Here is a 19,016-nt window from a genome sequence, read left to right on the forward strand (position 1 = left end):
TAATAATAATTCTGCAAATTGTTTTCATTGTATCACCATCAATCACCAAATGTTTGACATTTTTCAACAATATGTATACATATATAGTAAATATATGTCAGTTTCAGTTACATGTTCAAGGTCATTTAAAAATGAAGCTTACTTTTCTCATATAATTGCCTGAAAGTTGTGCGACTGTCCTAATTAATATTTATTCAAAAGCACATGCACTTGATAAATATAATAGGAGAATGTCCAAAGAATTTAATAATGTGTAATGTGTATATTTACATTATTTCATTATGAAAAGGTCATTTTATCACCTTCCAAATATTATAATAAATCACTGTCACTTATCTACACATATTATTATGCATGGAATCAAATGAGTAACATCAAACATGTCAAATGAGTAACAGTTTTAAATAATAATTAAATTTGGGGATTAATAAAGTGAGAAAAATAAGTGCAAGTCTGGCAATACAAAGAATACTGACATTCACAAGACATAGGACAAAACAAGACCTATGAAGTACAAACTAGCAGTATTGGGATGTTTTTTTTTTTTTAAATGACGCATTCTACATATTTTTTTTATGTCAGCTATTATATAGACAACCATAGCTAATAAGGAAAATAAAAATATGAATTGAGTGTATTCGAAGCACTTGTCTGTATTTTGCTTTCATCTGAAATGATCCAAACCAAACCTTTAAAAGCCAAGTGTGTATAACTTGAACATGAAAGCCGCTGTAGACCAAAAGATACCAAAAAAGAATAGCCCAATTTATCTACAGTAACAAATACCAAATTTGATAGACAGGAGCTCCGTCCACCTAGGCTATTTACTTGTGCAATAAATAAAAGCTGTATTTGACAGATGGGTTTCACTTAAAGAAACTTTAACATTTTGCAAAGGCCTATTTTACCACAGTCATGAGCTTTAAACATAGGTCTTATTTGATTTATTTGTATTTATCAAGTCTTATTAACAGACTTAAGTAATGTTTCATGGCATATTTTGATAGAAATAGTCTTTATATGGGTAAATTTAAGACACTGATCATCAATTTCATACCAATATATATAATACAATCAAAATACACAATTATGATCATTGATGATTTTCTGTTACAAGATCCTCTGTATGACAGTGACTTCCCCCTGATGTGGAAGAATTGTCACTATTATCCACATGATTTGTTTCTATGGAAGTCCTTTTCTTCACTTTTTTAGGAACATAGTCTGTAATTATTACTGTAACATTATTCACTGTAACAGAGATTTTCTCTTCAGATCTTTCTTGTTTATCTGCCTTCTTCACCTTTGGTAGTCTGAAAAGACAAAATAGATAAAAAAAGTCACTAATAAAAAAGGATCGAGGATTTCATTACAGTTTTACCTAACAACACGCCTTGAATATATAGTATAGACTTTACAACTGCCAATAATTATTATTATCATAATGACTCATTTTGATTGGATAACCTCATTTTTATGGCATTGATTCACAAGTGTTGTCTGCGCTTGCTACATGCAAGCGCAGACAACGCACTACAGTTTTAAATGTATGATTTGATTTTATTCCTGTCAGTTTCATTAAGATGGAGATAAAAAATAAATATTCTAAGCTCAGACCGCATCAATTGGTGATTTGATAGTCGCAACTACATGTTTACTGGCTCCGCTGACTCGTTGCCAGTCAACTTAATCTGTGACCATCAACTCACCAATTGATGTTGTCGGAGCTGAAAATACAGTTATCTCCTAAATGTTTAACAATATATAACAACTATTGTCCACATTAAGATATGGACAGAATACAATGAATGTCAGCAAACACACTATGAACTATATTATATACAAAATTTATTCATTTAATTCTGATGAAGAAATAATTTTAATCAATGGAAAGGCTTTAGTGATGATATGCAATTATTAAAAGATCATTTTATCTCCTCATAGTTCTTATAGAGAAAAAAAATCATATTGGGTTTGCCTTTTATTTCATAGGAATTAATTATACAATTCAAGGTTATTAATATATATTGCAGTAGCATTTTTTATGTAACCATTTTCTTTAAGTGACATGTTTATGCCCAATTAACACCTTTGATGATTATTAATCTATTGATCATTAGATCTTGGTTTTGACTACCTAATATAATGACTTTGCAATTTCCTTCAATCATAGCCCTCCTTAAGAGCTAGGTATAACAAAAATTTATTTAAGTAAAAAAAGGGTTGACCACAGACTGTATCTTTATGTATCTTTATGTAAACTGCAAAAAAAAGACCTAAGTATTTTTTAAATAGTACAAGGTAAAAAGATTTGAAAAAAAAAAAAACACATCTTTTGCTGTGGATACTGTATTTTGTGTTAATCATGTAAATTATAACCACAGACTTAACCCAACTGCTGATGACAACCTGAGAATGTGGGATCACTATATCTTCCTACAGTATAAAGATGAATTAATCTAAGTGATGTCCATTTTAAAATGTCAAGACAGACAAAATAATAGTAGTGACAAACAGAAGAACACAAAAAGTTAAAATATACTCCTTCTTCCTGAAAGTTTTGGATGTTAAGTTTTTTTTAACAGAATTTTTCTCACTCATAAGTTACAACTTTCTGTGTTCATTCAATCACTACAAAGAACTAAAACTATTTTATATATCTTTTTGCACAACACTAAAAAGCTTGTAGGTCTATTTAAGTCTAGAAATAGCCTTTGTTAGTCCTTATAATAGTTTTCTTTTCAAAGCAAGACCATAGATTTTTTTCTTTTTCCATAAACACAGTTTCTTTAATGTTGAAATATTAATATATCAGTTTTGGATGTTAGAATTTTTCGTTACATCTTTTTCTCACTCTAAAAATACAATGTTCCATGATCATGCCGTCACTTCAAGATTTAAAAATATTTCATATATCTTTCTACACAACACTATAACAGCTTGTAGGTTTATTTTACTTTCTACACACCACTGTAATAGCTTGTAGGTCTATTAAGGTTTAGAAATTGCCTTTGTCATTCCTTTATTTTATTAGTTTTCTTTTCAAAACAAGACCATAGAGTTTTTTTTTTCTCTTTCCATAAAAGCAGTTCTTTAATGGTGAAACACAACTATATCAATAACTTCTTAATGTCTATAAATTTAATTATAATATCATATTTTTTAGCATAAATCTTTACCTTCTTTTAATAAAGGAGATTATATCTAACTTATACAGAGATCTGACTCCCTATTAGAACACCAAGAAGCAGGCCACCCAAGCAATTTCAATCTCTACTATTAACCCAAGATCAAAAGATTCTGCTACTGGTGAATATGTATGGAAGGTTTGCAGCTATAATGACAACTCTGTTAACGACGATTGTTGCTCATGTGTTTAAAATGTAATAAAATTTCAAAACATTAATGAAGTAGTATAAATCAAATAGAATGGTTGACATTTGTGATCATGATGCTTCATAACATAAATGATATTAATGTGTTTTGTCAAATCTAACAGGTGTCACTATCAACACATTTTCCCCTTTCTATCAGTAGTGTTATAATCGTTAACTTATATATATATATATATTATATCTAATTATAAGGAAAATATATTGATAAAATATGACTAAGTATCTATTTTTTTTCTTTATTTGGTTTATTTATTTCTTTTTACCTGCCTAGTTATTTAATTATAAGCAAAACATGATAAATCTCTAACCATTGATAAATGGGCATCAGCGTTTTTGTTATAATTTTTGTCTATCATACTGATTCATTCATTGTTAAGGGAATTTGATGCATGCTTTCCTGTGCAGTTTTATTCATTAATTCTATTTTTTTGTGCACTGTCTCAATATGAATTTGTCAATCATGAACTAGTTTTCACAGCTGATCATTACTAATTGTTAAAATTAAAACTATAAGGATTAATTCAAATGCATGTGTTGGCTATTTTTAGGTACATTTTACATACTGAATTAAGTAAACCATTTCCACAGGAACAGATTGATATCTTGAACAATAATCTTATAGCCTGCTGAAAATATGATCTTTATTTGTACTGTGTGAATTATCGGATGAATGCACGAAGGAATGGATGCACAGACCAGAAAACATAATGCCCATAAATGGGGCATAAAAAGAATGAGGACACCTAGGGCCATTCAGATATTAAATACTAAAATACCTTTAAGTTTGCAACATTTCCTACATGGGACAAATTTTCTTGAGCATGAATTCAACAACCCTGTCCCATAGAAAATACATGTCATGTTTGCTTATAAGGATCTTTCATAATTTACCATTCACAAGTAATAATTTTGAAAACCCTATTTTTTAGTCCGAAACTAGACAATAATCAACAGAAATAAAAACAAATGGAGAATGCCTGTGTAGGTCACAGATCCCCCCCCCACACACACACACACACACTATAAATGAGTCAACTTCCACACACTGATACAGGATTTAGGTTGTCAATACACTTTGTAATTAAAAGCACTGTGTATAAGTTTCATAACATTTGGTTATGGCAAACTAAAATTAGTAAAACGGAAACCTAAAATCAGCATTTTTTATGTTTATAAAGGGCATAACATAAGAATGGTAAAAGTGACACCATCCCATTTGGAGCTTGACCTGAGTTTTGAGGTTATAAACATTGTGTTTTATACATTTGGTTGAGGCAAACTAAAGAAAGAGAAAGGAAACCATTTTTTGGGACAATTACAATGAACAAGGGTAACACTAATATATTATTAACACCCCCTCCGCTACAGCAGGGACATAATACTTTTTTTTACAAAGCAAAAGCTGAAAATTCGAAACTCAAGGTTTTATTGATCCTTTTCAGTTTCTTATAGATGCCTAATAAAAATAAATTTTGTAGTATAGTTAAAATTTTATATTTAACTTGAAAATGACCACTGCTTTAGAATATTGTAAAATGTACTATGCCCTCTTACCACACCACACCGATCTCTGCCTCAAAAGATCAAGAGTCACTTTACAAACTAAGTTAAATTATTCTAATTTCCAGATGTCCTATTTAGCAATACAATTATAATACATAACCAGATGCTCCGCAGGGCGCAGCTTTATACGACCGCAGAGGTTGAACCCTGAACGGTTGGGGCAAGTATGGACACAACATTCAAGCTGGATACAGCTCTAAATTTGGATTGTGATTAAATAGTTGACACAGCATAGGTTTCTGACACAGAATGAATGTGGTCTAATGAACTTAAAATATTTTTTTTGCCTTTGAGCAATTCACTTTGTTGTTGAATAGTAATCCTCTCAAAAAAAATGTTTGAAGAAATTTTCTTTTTATTTATGAAATCTGAAATGAGAAAAATTTAACCCCCCCCCACATTTTTTTTTCACATCCCCCTTTCCCTTTTTCCAAAACTGATCTTAATTCAAATTTCTAATGGAGTTTGCAACAATAACTACTCATTTAATTACATCATAAAATATTAAAATGTAACAAAAGGTGCTTGTTATCACTGAATGGTAAAGATTGTTTTAATTTATCAGTTGGTAGTAAAAGTGAATATACATTGTATATTGTATAAAACAATGATTTAAGTTGACTCAACTACTATTCTGGACAAAGAAAGATAACTCCAATCAATTGAAAATTTCTTGCTATTGCCCAATATTGTGCAATTAGATATTTCTGGCTATTGCGCAATACTGTGCAATTGAAAAAATTTGATATTTCACAATACTGTGCAATTGAAGATTTCTTGCTATTGTGCAATACTGAGCAATTGAAAATTTCTTGCTATTGCACAATACTGTGCAATTGAAGATTTCTTGCTATTGCTGAATACTGTGCAATCGAAAATTTCTTGCTATTGCACAATACTTAATATAATAATTTTGGATCCTGATTTGAACCAACTTGAAAACTGGGCCCATAAACAAAAATCTAAGTACATGTTTAGATTCAGCATATCAAAAAAACCCAAGAATTCAATTTTTGTTAAAATCAAATTTAGTTTAATTTTGGACCCTTTGGACTTTAATGTAGACCAATTTGAAAACGGGACCAAAAATTAAGAATCTACATACACAGTTAGATTTGGCATATCAAAGAACCCCAATTATTCAATTTTTGATGAAATCAAACAAAGTTTAATTTTAGACCCCGATTTGGACCAACTTGAAAACTGGGCCAATAATAAAAAAAATCTAAGTACATTTTTAGATTCAACATATTAAAGAACCCCAAGGATTCAATTTTTGTTAAAATCAAACTAAGTTTAATTTTGGACCCTTTGGACCTTAATGTAGACCAATTTGAAAACGGGACCAAAAATTAAGAATCTACATACACAGTTAGATTTAGCATATCAAAGAACCCCAATTATTCAATTTTTGATGAAATCAAACAAAGTTCAATTTTGGACCCTTTTGGGCCACTTATTCCTAAACTGTTGGGACCAAAACTCCCAAAATCAAACCCAACCTTCCTTTTATGGTCATAAACCTTGTGTTTAAATTTCATAGATTTCTATTTACTTATACTTAAGTTATGGTGCGAAAACCAAGAATAATGCTTATTTGGGCCCTTTTTGGCCCCTAATTCCTAAACTGTTGGGACCTTAAGGGCACACGATACAGTTTTGATCCTGTATTTACAAGTTGATGAAAATTTGCATATAGGCTATTTTAAACCTGATCAAATCAAATATGTTATAAAAAATATACCTTCATGTGCTACTTTTTGAGTAAATTGAGGTTCAAATTTCAGATATTTCCTCAAAATACGGATTTGTGGACATATTTTTCCTTTCGATAGAAATACATAACTTTTTTGTTTTAAAAGATAAACACGATCTGTTTTTTGTTAAATTATTTGTAATTTGTGAGTTATATAAATATTGCATAAATTTGTACATTTTATTTTTACAAATAACTTAACTTTATCAAATGATCATGAATGTAGGAAAAAAACGTAATTTTTGGCTGTATATTTATCAAATTAAAAAAAATTGCACTATTTACGTTTTCATGAAAATTGGTACACATAATCTTCTTACGTAATCAAGCCAAATGTCATTTTTAAAAAAGGGTGTCCATGAACTCGTTTTCAAGTTAAATCAGTTTGAATGCTAAAAATAAGCCGAAAACTGCATCTTTTCCCGATAAGTCACCGTTTGACGTCGCGAAAATAACTATTTACGTTAGCAACGTCATTATCTTCCCTGTAACTGTATCGTATGCCCTTAACTCCCAAAATCAATCCCAACCTTCCTTTTGTGGTCATAAACCTTGTGTTTAAATTTCACTGATTTCTATTTACTTATACTAAAGTTATTGTGCGAAAACCAAGAATAATGCTTATTTGGGCCCTTTTTTGGCCCCTAATTCCTAAACTGTTGGAACCAAAACTCCAAAAATCAATCCCAACCTTCCTTTTGTGGTCATAAACCTTATGTCAAAATTTCATAGATTTCTATTCACTTAAACTAAAGTTATAGTGCGAAAACCAAGAAAATGCTTATTTGGGCCCTTTTTGGCCCCGAATTCCTAAAATGTTGGGACCAAAACTCCCAAAATCAATCCCAACCTTCCTTTTGTGGTCATAAACCTTGTGTCAAAATTTCATCGATTTCTATTCACTTTTACTAAAGTTAGAGTGCGAAAACTAAAAGTATTCGGACGACGACGACAACGCCAACGTGATAGCAATATACGACGAAAAATGCGGTCGTATAAAAAAACAACCATCAAGTAGTGAACTGTGGTGACAATGTCAATATGTTTGTCAAAAGTTACATAAATATACATCAATTGTTTAACAGCAACATACACATAGTGAACACAAATGACTCAATCAATTATGTTAACAATGTTCTAACCATACAGGTGTCCAATAATACCTACATGCTCAAATGCAGGTTATGATTAATACAATACCAAATATCATATGCATCTCTATTATCATTATGCACATCTAACTTAAAATATATGCTGATTACAGGTGCAAATAATGTTGAAATAAGCTCTGACAGAAATAATACAGTAGATTGTCTAACTACAGTATTCATTGACATTTGAGAAGTAGTATCATGTCAAGCTATAAAAACATTTTGTACTCTACATTTTTAAATGAATTTGTTTATAGAAGTCATTTGGTGTTTTTCTTTTAATCAAAAAGAATAAAATGAGAATAAATTCATAATCTGAAATTAAAGGTAAAAAATGCAGTAGAAAATGAATATATTCACTACTAGAAACTTCGGAGTATAAAGTTAACCTCACACAGAAATGAACATAAGCTATTTATCTGAATTAACATTCCCCTTATACATGCATATGTTGTAGCTTAAAATAAAGTATACTGTAGAAACTTCTACATGTAATTCTGCTTCATACATGTACAAAATTGTACCTTGACCAATGGTACATCTACAGATTGGGTCGGAACTTAACTTTAGGACTGTAAAATATGATTTCAACTTTCAAATTGTGATCATTCCATTTCATCAATTTCCATACATGTATCAACATGCTAGCACTCTTTCATTTGGAGTAAATATATGTATACCGTAATCCAGAGACAGCAATATTCCTACCATGATTTCATAGACAGAATGATAGTTGTGAGTTTGTGACTACATGTAAAGTTTGGCAAAATTGTACTCTTTGTAACAAAGATAAAATGTTCTTATTGTTATTTACATTGCACATTGTTTTAAGTCAATATTTCTGAATATGTCCTTATCAATAAAAAAAATTAATTTTGTGAAGCCTACACTTCATTTACAGTTCAATGGGTTTTTTTTACCTGAAAATTATTGAAATCTTTTACCCAAAGTCTTAACTGTTGGTTTCAGCCTAATCTGCTTTAACCCAGTCATTGTGGAAAATTTCAACAATAACTCATCTATCAACTAACTATACTATTTTTTTTTATCTAAAGTACAGGAAATAAAAAACAAGCAAAAAACAACAACAAAATAAACTCCAAAAAACAACTAGACAAACATATTGATTTCAATAAAATTAATGATTAGTAACAATTACATTACCGAAAAATGTAAATGTCTATTTAAGGTCAGCAATAAAACAATAGAATTACACCTTAATTTGCAAAATAATTTATTACATATTCATTTTAACTGTAATTTTCTTGTTTTAATATTTAACCTATGATGCTTTTCAATATATTCTAGTCAATAACCATAAAATACTATATTTTTTTAAGTAGCTTGGTAACGTTGGAATTCGGTGGGTATTACATGATTTCAATGAGGTATCTCAAAACCTAAAGCTGAAAACCTCTGCATTCTCTTTTTGACTCAGCTATGGTCAAAGCTGACCGTTGGTGATAAAAAGTTGCTTCATCCTTCCTTTAATAGAATTATAAATCACTACTATTTCTCAGTCACTAAAGGGAAATTTTTAATTGTCAATTCTCAAACTTAAATTAATAAATTTAAAGACATGATAGACAAAGATTGACACATTTATTGCAATAGAAAAACCTTCTTTTATCATGTTTATACACTTCCTAATTTTAACTTGTAAAAACCTGTCCATCTGCCAAATTATATACATGAAATGTTTGTCAAACTTTATTTGCTATTACCTTACATGCCTCATTTACACAATTGATATGGAACCAGACTGATTAGAAGTAGGCTAGAATCAGAAATTGTTTTTTTCAGGAATTTTCAATCATCATATTTTATAGATAACTGCACATTCACAAATATTTTGCATTCATTTATCAATGTGATTTTAGTAAAATATGTATACATGTAGTACAAATGTAGTACAGCTATTTGTATTTGATATCAAAATGTTAAGTTTTTATCATTGCAATATCATTGCAATCCTCACCAAGTTGCATAATTCAACATAAAAAAACTTGTAATAATTTCTGAATTTACAGTATAACATGATAAACATTGTTATCCTCAAATCATTACATACATTATTTAAATATTTTTGTGGGTGATAATAATTTCATTACTAATTTTCATTTTCTCTGTGAATTGTAATTTATTTTAACCAAAATCAAATGAATGCATCACATATAAATTTCCCCTTCTTTTTTAACATGCAATTAACATATAACATTTGTAGAACATGGAGTAACAAACATGTAAATGAGCTGTTTCTGGTCCCTGTACCATGTAAAATAACACATTTCTTCTGTTTTTAGGTGAAAATGATTCATGTTAAGATTGGCCATGAAACATGCAGGATCATGGTTTGATTAAATTGTGTTAATCACATAATGACTAATTTTAATTCTTTTCCTGGTCCAATCTTCGAGCAGAAACTCAAGGAAGTTATCCTTGATGTACTTTAACATTTTAGAGACAAATCTTAGACAATTTTTATTGGAGATGTTTTTGTTACACTATTTAAATGTCAATACTTGATGTATACGATTTCCTGTATTTTCAATCAAATGGTAAATCATTTTTGATTAAATATATATCATGACAAAGACTATGTCCTTTAAAAAATTATATTGTGACCTCAATTTCTCTTATGTCAAGGTCACAAAATGAAATGTGATTCATTACTAACTGATTTCATTTCTTTTCATTCAAGCTATACCTATGTTTTACCTCTCTAAAATATAAGACATTCAATTATGTGAACCTTATAATATCAAACCTTTTACAGATTTTATAACTTTAAGAATTCGTACCAGTATACCTTCGGGAATGCACTTTGTTACTACCTAAAACTAACATTTATCTAACAGACATTTGTGTAGTTCTATACCAGTTTAGAAGCATACACACAAATTGTTTGCCACTTTCCAGACATCCTCCTGCCAAGAAGAATATAGAAGGAAGATTTGAAATTTTATATTAAATTAAATAATTTTTTCTTGCCAAAAAGAATAATTGATAGACTTGGAGATGATACTTGGTATTAAAATAAACAAACCTGTTAACTTTCTTTGGCCTTTTCTCTGGCTTAGCATGCTTTTCATGTTTAAGATTGTGTTTTTCAGGTTTTTCTTTTTTTTCATGCTTGATATTTTCTGGCAGAATTTGTTTTTCAGGTTTTCCCTGTTTTAAAATTTCTGGAAGCTGCTTTTCCTTCTCTTGTTTTATGTTTTCAGGGAGTTGTTTTTCTTTTTCTCTTTTGACTTTTTCAGGTATTTGTTTTTCCTTTTCCCGTTTGACATTTTCATGGAGTTGTTTTTCCTTCTCCCGTTTGACAATTTCAGGGAGTTGTTTTTCTTGCTTGAGACTTTCAGGCAGTTGTACTTCAGGTATATCAAGAGAGTGATCTAAACTGTTGTCATTACTTATTGGATCTTCAAAAAAATGAGAGTTAAATCCTTGATTACTATTGTCACTGAATTCAAAATCACTGTTGAACTCTAATCCTGTAGAACTTCTTTCTCTCTTACAGGGTGGGGCAGCTACTGGAACAAACTGCTGAGCTGCCTGCTGGGCCACAAGTTGTGAATTTAAACGAGGTTTTCTAAAAAATAAAACAAATCCAAAACAAATTATTTACTACTTTTAACCTTCTGTTTATATATGTATGTACATATGGAAGTCATATTCTTAAATCATACATATCATGATATAAAAGTTAAAATAAATAAAATTTATGGAGAATTCATTTATATACTTTTCACATATTAACAGGAAAGCAATAATCTTTATAAATATAAATTATATATATAACAATTTTGCTTCTCACAATAAAGAGTCCAAACAAGCACTTACAGCAATTTTTTTTTTTTGGCATGCAATATATGAAACTTGAGTTGGATGTTAATAATTAAACAGAAAATTGGTTCCTGTACTAATATTGTACATGAATATCTCTTCACCTCAAATTTGCCCTGATGTTTGTAGATTTAACCTATGAACTATGACTATAATATACATGAGTTGTATAAAGTCTGTTTTTGGTTGTATGCTAATTCATTTATTTATGGCCTGGAAAATTCAAAAATTGTATTTTTTCTGAAGTTAATGAGCCAAAATAAAGAATGACATAAAAAAATTGACAAAAGTCAAACCACAAACATTAAAGATCAATATGATTACAAACTGTTGACTCTCGAAAGAATGCTCTTTGATGACAATGTCAAATTGACTTAGTTTCAACTGTTAACCAATCAAACAACAAAAAAATATTTACCAATCATTGATTATGTAATCAACAATTTGGATTTATAATAAATATTTTATTGTACATCTATCCATACGATATTTGTGTACAATGTATATTATATCAGCACCTCATCCCTACAATGAGTATAATGCTTCCATGGTCCTATATTGCCCCTGGCATAAAAAATTGAAAAAAAAAAATGTGGTATGCCTGCCAATGAGACAGCTCTCAAATAAAGATTAAATGACACAGAAATTAACAACTATTGGTCACCATATAGCCTCCAAAAATGAGCAAAACCCATACCTCATAGTCAGCTATAAAAGGCCTAGAAATGACAAATGTAAAACGACATGCCATTGTGCTTTTGACGGTAAATATAGCAGCCATCAATCAAATAATGTGAATTAAAAATTGCGTATGTTTGGATGCAGAATTATAAGAATTAAACACATTTTTTCTAGAGGTTATTGATGTGTAAACCAGGTCTCTAACTCACAAACTTGACATAAAAGTCCTTCGGACTTTTATTCAGTTTGTGAGTTAATCGCCCCGGTTTACACATCAATAACCTCTAGAAAAAATGTGTTTAATCCTATAATAACCGACCATGCGAGGGCTTTATAGCCAGTCAAGGTCGTTAAACACTTCCATTTGTTGATGTAAAACAATTCAATTTACAACACCTGAAATTTATAAGTTTAGGCCAGGGTTTTTTAATTTGTTGGTTTACGGATTTTCCCCATGAAAAAGTCGGGTCGGTCGGTCGGGAAAAAAAAAATTAAAAAAAAATCTTTCAAGACAGAAAAATATGCAAAATAAATATCTTTCTAACAATATGTTTGTTATGCTATTTTGTCATCATTTCTTAGATTTTAGTTCAATGAAATTTTATTGCTCAGCTGTCATAAACATCCCATGACATTCTAAAAATTTCCCGTAAAAAAAGGGGGTGCACTGACAAAGACGAAATTAAATCGTCATTTCACAAACAAGAACCAGGTGCTCCGCAGGGCGAAGCTTTATACGACCGCAGAGGTCGAACCCTGAACAACTGGGGCAAGTATGGACAAAACAGTCAAGAGTGATACAGCTCTGAATTTGGATTGTGATCAAATTTTTGACATTACATGGTTTTTTTTTACACAAAACAAATGTCAAGATTTTACAAATCAATTAAAGATTTCTTCTTCAAACTTTTTAAACCTAAAATTAAATAGTTGACACAGCATAGGTTTCTGTCACAGAATGAATGTGGTCTAATGAACTTAAAAGTTTTTTTTTGCCTTTGAGCAATTCACTATGCTGTTGAATATTAATCCTCTCAAAAAAATGTTTGAAGAAATTTTTTTTTTATTTATGAAATCTGAAATGAGAAAAATTTAAACCCCCCCCCTTTTTTTTTCACATCCCCGTTTCCCTTTTTTCAAAACTGATATCAATTCAAATTTCTAATGGAGTTTGCAACAATAACAACTCTTTTTAACACATCATAAAATATTAAAATGTAAAATAAAGTGCTTGTAATCACTGAATGGTAAAGATTGGTTGGTAGTAAAAGTGAATATACATTGTTTATTGTATACAACAATAAAAAAAACTTCATCAGCAACATTTTATATTGGCAAATTTCCAATGAAGTTATTTACATAAAGTTATTGGCAAATAAAAATAGAAAATGACATCATAGTCATGTCTGGTAAATGTCCAACATACATTATCTAAAAACATTTTAGATAAGATATGGAAAAAAAGCTTCATCAGCAACATTTTATATTGGCAAATTTCCAATGAAGCTATTTACATAAAGTTATTGGCAAATAAAAATAGAAAATGACATCATAGTCATGTCTGGCAAATTTCCAACATATACTAGATATCATTGAGATGGGAGCCATCTCTGTGGGCCCCGCTGTGAATAATGTGCATTAAAAAATTGTATCTTTACCATAAGACATGGGTTTGTCAACTGAAATCAAAGTTTTTGACCTTGACCTTTGACCTAGGAAGTTGTAAATAAATTATGACACACCCTTTGGTGTTGGTTTATAAACATGTCAAGTATAAACTTTGAAATGATAATGGTTCTCAAGATATAGAGCGGACACGATCTTTACCATAGGACATGGGGTTGTCAACTGAAACAAGTTTTTGACCTTGAACTTTGCCCTAGGCAGTCGTTCATAAATTATGACACACCCTCTGGTGTTGGTTCATATACATGTCAAGTATAAACTTTGAAATCATAACGGTTCTCAAGATATAGAGCGGACACGATCTTCACCACAGGACACAGGGTTGTCAACTGAAACCAAAGTTTTTTTACCTTGACCTTTGACCTAGGAAGTTGTACATACATCATGACACGCCCTCTGGTGGTGGTTAATAAACATGTAAAGTATAAAGTATGAAATCATAATGGTTCTCTAGATATGGAGCGGACACAAAGTGTTACGGACGGACGGACGGACAGACTGATCACTATAGGGCGACCCGCCTTTGGCGGAGCCCTAATTATCAACTACTATTCTATACAAAGAAAGATAACTCCAATTGAAAATTAATTGCTATTGCACAATATTGTGCAATTAGATATTTCTTGCTATTGTGCAATACTGAGCAATTGAAAATTTCTTGCTATTGCACAAGACTTGATATAGAATCCTGATTTGGACCAACTTGAAAACTGGGCCCATAATCAAAAATCAAAGTACATATTTAGATAAAGCATATCAAATAAGCCCAAGAATTTAATTTTTGTTAAAATCAAACTTAGTTTAATTTTGGACCCTTTGGACCTTAATGTAGACCAATTTGAAAACTGGACCAAAAATTAAGAATCTACATACACAGTTAGATTTGGCATATCAAAGAACCCTTTTATTCAATTTTTGATGAAATCAAACAAAGTTTAATTTTGGACCCCCATTTGGACCAACTTGAAAACTAGGCCAATAATTAAAAATCTAAGTACATTTTTAAATTCAGCATATCAAAGAACCCCAAGGATTCAATTTTTGTTAAAATCAAACTAAGTTTAATTTTGGACCCTTTGCACCTTAATGTACATTGTAGACCAATTTGAAAACGGGACCAAAAATTAAGAATCTACATACATAGTTAGATTTGGGATATCAAAGAACCCCAATTATTCAATTTTTGATGAAATCACACAAAGTTCAATTTTGGACCCTTTGGGCCCCTTATTCCTAAACTGTTAGGACCAAAACTCCCAAAATCAAACCCAACCTTCCTTTTATGGTCATAAACCTTGTGTTTAAATTTCATAGATTTCTATTTACTTATACTAAAGTTTATGGTGCGAAAACCAAGAATAATGCTTATTTGGGCCCTTTTTTGGCCCTTAATTCCTAAACTGATGGAACCAAAACTCCCAAAAACAATCCCAACCTTCCTTTTGTGGTCATAAACCTTGTGTCAAAATTTCATAGATTTCTATTCACTTAAACTAAAGTTATAGTGCGAAAACCAAGAAAATGCTTATTTGGGCCCTTTTTGGCCCCTAATTCCTAAAATGTTGGGACCAAAACTCCCAAAATCAATCCCAACCTTCCTTTTGTGGTCGTAAACCTTGTGTTAAAATTTCATTGATTTCTATTCACTTTTTCTAAAGTTAGAGTGCGAAAACTAAAAGTATTTGGACGACGACGATGACGCAGACGACGACGCCAACGTGATAGCAATATACGACCAAAAAATTAAAATTTTTGCGGTCGTATAAAAACAGATTCGCATAGCTCTTGATCAATTCCAGAAAACTTATTTTGAATTATGATATTCAAGCACAAAAACTGATAAAGAAAAAAAAATGTAAAAACGTCGTACGAAAATAAGTTTCAACACACGTGTCAAACATGTTATAGACTCGTCCACAAGAAAAACGAGAATATCGGGTTAATCTGTTGTCCTGCATTCCCGTTTTTTTTATCCAAATGGACGATATTTTTTTATTATCTATGAAACAAGAAAATACCAAATGATCATTTAATTATCGACTCCTAGGAGTCGATATTAAGAATTGAACGATGGACAGTTAGTGCGTGAATTTTTCTTGCTACCTGATGGGAAGATATTACGAGACGTGAATAATCAAAGTTTATTGATTGGTTAGGACAATCCAAACCTAGTAAATGTCCTTCAATCCCGTAGAGTATCGGATTTGTCCTTTCTATTTTAGCAATTAGATTTTGCCTGGTCATTAATCATGCATATTCATGATATTGGTACACAGGTAACTTCTATCTATAAATAGTCGAATCTTCTGGAGTTTCGTAAACAAGTTAACAACGTTAAATGATATATACTACTTCATAACGTGTGACCTCACGTGTGTGGTAAAATTTGTTGATTGATGCACGTGGCTATTCTAGTAAATGAATTAATATACAAAGCGAGAGGCTAGAGCACTTTCCATATCCCTCAGCTAAGAGTCGACTAGCCCTTTTTGAAAGGCTAATGCTTGTATTCAGTAATTTAACTTGATGTCTTCCACCTGTCCGCATTTGGACAAGTCTATTTCTATCAGATGATGCATCTTACGGACTGATGACAAATACGGGAAACCAACTTATTGTGTAATAGGTTTAAAACACAGGTTTCGTTTTGCAAAATTATTTGCGCAATTGACATTTCAAGGTCACTTATAATTGATTTGTCTATTTTTAGAAATGTAAACTTGAAGTTTTATTTTTTCACTTAGAAAGTGTTATCAATTTTGTTAGTGATTAATGCAATCATTTCATAAGAAAAGAATATTTTAATTATTTTTTAGGGATAATGCATTTGTTAGGGTCGGCGAGAATAAAAAAGTATGAAAAGTCAATTTTATTTTTATTCTGGAAATCGGCAAAATCGGGTCGGCGGATCCGTAAACCAACAAATTAAAAAATCCTGGCCTTATAGAGGTCAGAAAATGCCTCAATACTTTTTCATAGCTTGGGTAAAGTCTTTTTTAGATTGATTGATTTTTTTCAACATGAATATATATATATACATTTTGTACATGTATCAATCTTGGTGTTTTTTCCCTGATATCATGATCTTTCTACATAAATGAACACCTTTTTTTTCTAGTATCAATATATTCAATGAGCCAAAATAGTAAACATGCAATTTTTTCTAAAATAAGTGCAAATCCCATTTTAATAACTTGACCATGAATTAATTTAATGGTTTAAGACCCCTTAAAAAAGTTGCAAAAATGGGAGGAAATACCCATTTAAACAATTCTCGACAAGTAACAGGATAGACAGACAAAAGAAAGATCGCATGGACAAACCACCCCAGGGAAACAGTGATTCCTATATACCACCAAACAAACAAAAATTGTTGTGGGTGTTATAAAGAGAACCTTTTGCTTTTAACAACACAATTAACATACACTGACACAAGTCATGTCCTGAAAGTAGTTTATTATTAAATTACACATACACATACATGTACCTGAACATGTTGTCTGGCACGGGACTGTATCACCCATGAGTGAGTTCCACTCGGCGAACTATCAATTACCACAAGAGAAACCTCAGTGTAACCACAGAGGGTATAGGAGGTGATTATAAAGGTAAAGCAAACTTTACCACCATACAAATTATCTTCACCACTTCCTTACCTTGTTATTTAAGTACCCTTGATGGCACATTTACAAGCCACTGATTATGTATACTTATTTAAATAAGGTTTCCGGTTTTTATTTCTGTTTAGTATTATAATACCTTATAAATAAATTGATGGTACATTCACCCTATCATTAATTAAATAACCCGTAAGATGTCCATTCAAACATCACTCCTTTCTCCCCCTTGAAGTATCAGCATAACTTACCAGTAATAAGTATCAACTTTAATATAAACATAAACTATTATAATATTTTACAGTCAATGGGTATTTTTTATTCATTCAAAATCTGCACTCCCTCATGACATGTAACATAGGTACAGAAACTGTACAGTATAAACCAAAGGTTAGCTCAGTCTTTGGCAATAAATCTAGACAACTGTAGAATAATGCCCTAATTATTTTTTTTTACAGGTCAATAGTTTCAGTACACATGCCATGGTGTAGTACTCTTGCACTTAACATTTGAGCAATTCCATTACTTTTGTCTTCCAAAAAATGGTAAGAAATTATAGCTTGTAAAAAACAATAATATAAATTTATATTTTTCTCTATTCAAATGAAAAATTATAACTGATATGGGGTGGATATACATCATTTTATAAAGTAAATACATGTACTGAGAAATACAAAGGAATATCCACTTCATGCAAGGAATAATTCAATTTCCCATTTTCTACGTAATAAAATTCCTATACAAAGTTAGAATTTATGATGATCATGAGGTTGATGTGTTTATGAGCTTGTTATTTTGCCATTTCATAGACTTTCCCATTTGAGGTTGATATTTTTCCATGGAGGTCAATATTTTTTGTTATTCTTCTTTTTTTTTGACAGGTGTTTAACAACATGTACATATCTGAAAGACTTAGTCCTAATTACCATGATTACACTTGAGTTACATGTACATGTGTATGTCATAATGTGTACAAAAGACAATTAACATATAAACAGTATATGCACAACATCAAAACTGAGTTTAAGGGGTTTTAATGTCTCAAACTGAATGAAAACTCATTTACCAAACTGAATGAAAATTAGAAAAGCTAATTAGCAAACTATATATTTGTAAAAAAAATCTATTAATAGAAAAAAAAGAAGACAAAGTTAATTGGGGACCCTTAGAACCTCAATGTGGACCAATTTGATAAACAGGCCAAAAAAATCTAAAATCTAAATACACAATTGATTCATCATATTCAAAGAACAACATATATAAAATTTCTGATAAAAAATTAAACAAAATATCATTTTGGACCCTTTGGCATTGGACCTTC

General features: G+C 30.6%; 1 protein-coding gene across 1 annotated transcript in view; it reads right to left on the reverse strand.

Annotated features, from left to right (window-relative positions):
• Nucleotides 1–927: 927 nt before the first annotated feature.
• The window catches only part of LOC143045568 (uncharacterized), a 29,319-nt gene continuing 11,230 nt past the window's right edge, over nt 928–19,016 (reverse strand). The window contains exons 3-4 of the mRNA XM_076218173.1: nt 10,912–11,457; nt 928–1,313 (exon numbers count right to left, since the gene is read on the reverse strand). Coding sequence (XP_076074288.1) covers nt 1,094–1,313; nt 10,912–11,457 — 766 coding nt within the window. The 3' untranslated portion in view covers nt 928–1,093. The remainder of the gene's footprint in view (nt 1,314–10,911; nt 11,458–19,016) is intronic.

The sequence above is a fragment of the Mytilus galloprovincialis genome, chromosome 1, assembly GCF_965363235.1.
Source record: "Mytilus galloprovincialis chromosome 1, xbMytGall1.hap1.1, whole genome shotgun sequence".
In the NCBI taxonomy this organism is placed as follows: Eukaryota; Metazoa; Mollusca; class Bivalvia; order Mytilida; family Mytilidae; genus Mytilus; species Mytilus galloprovincialis.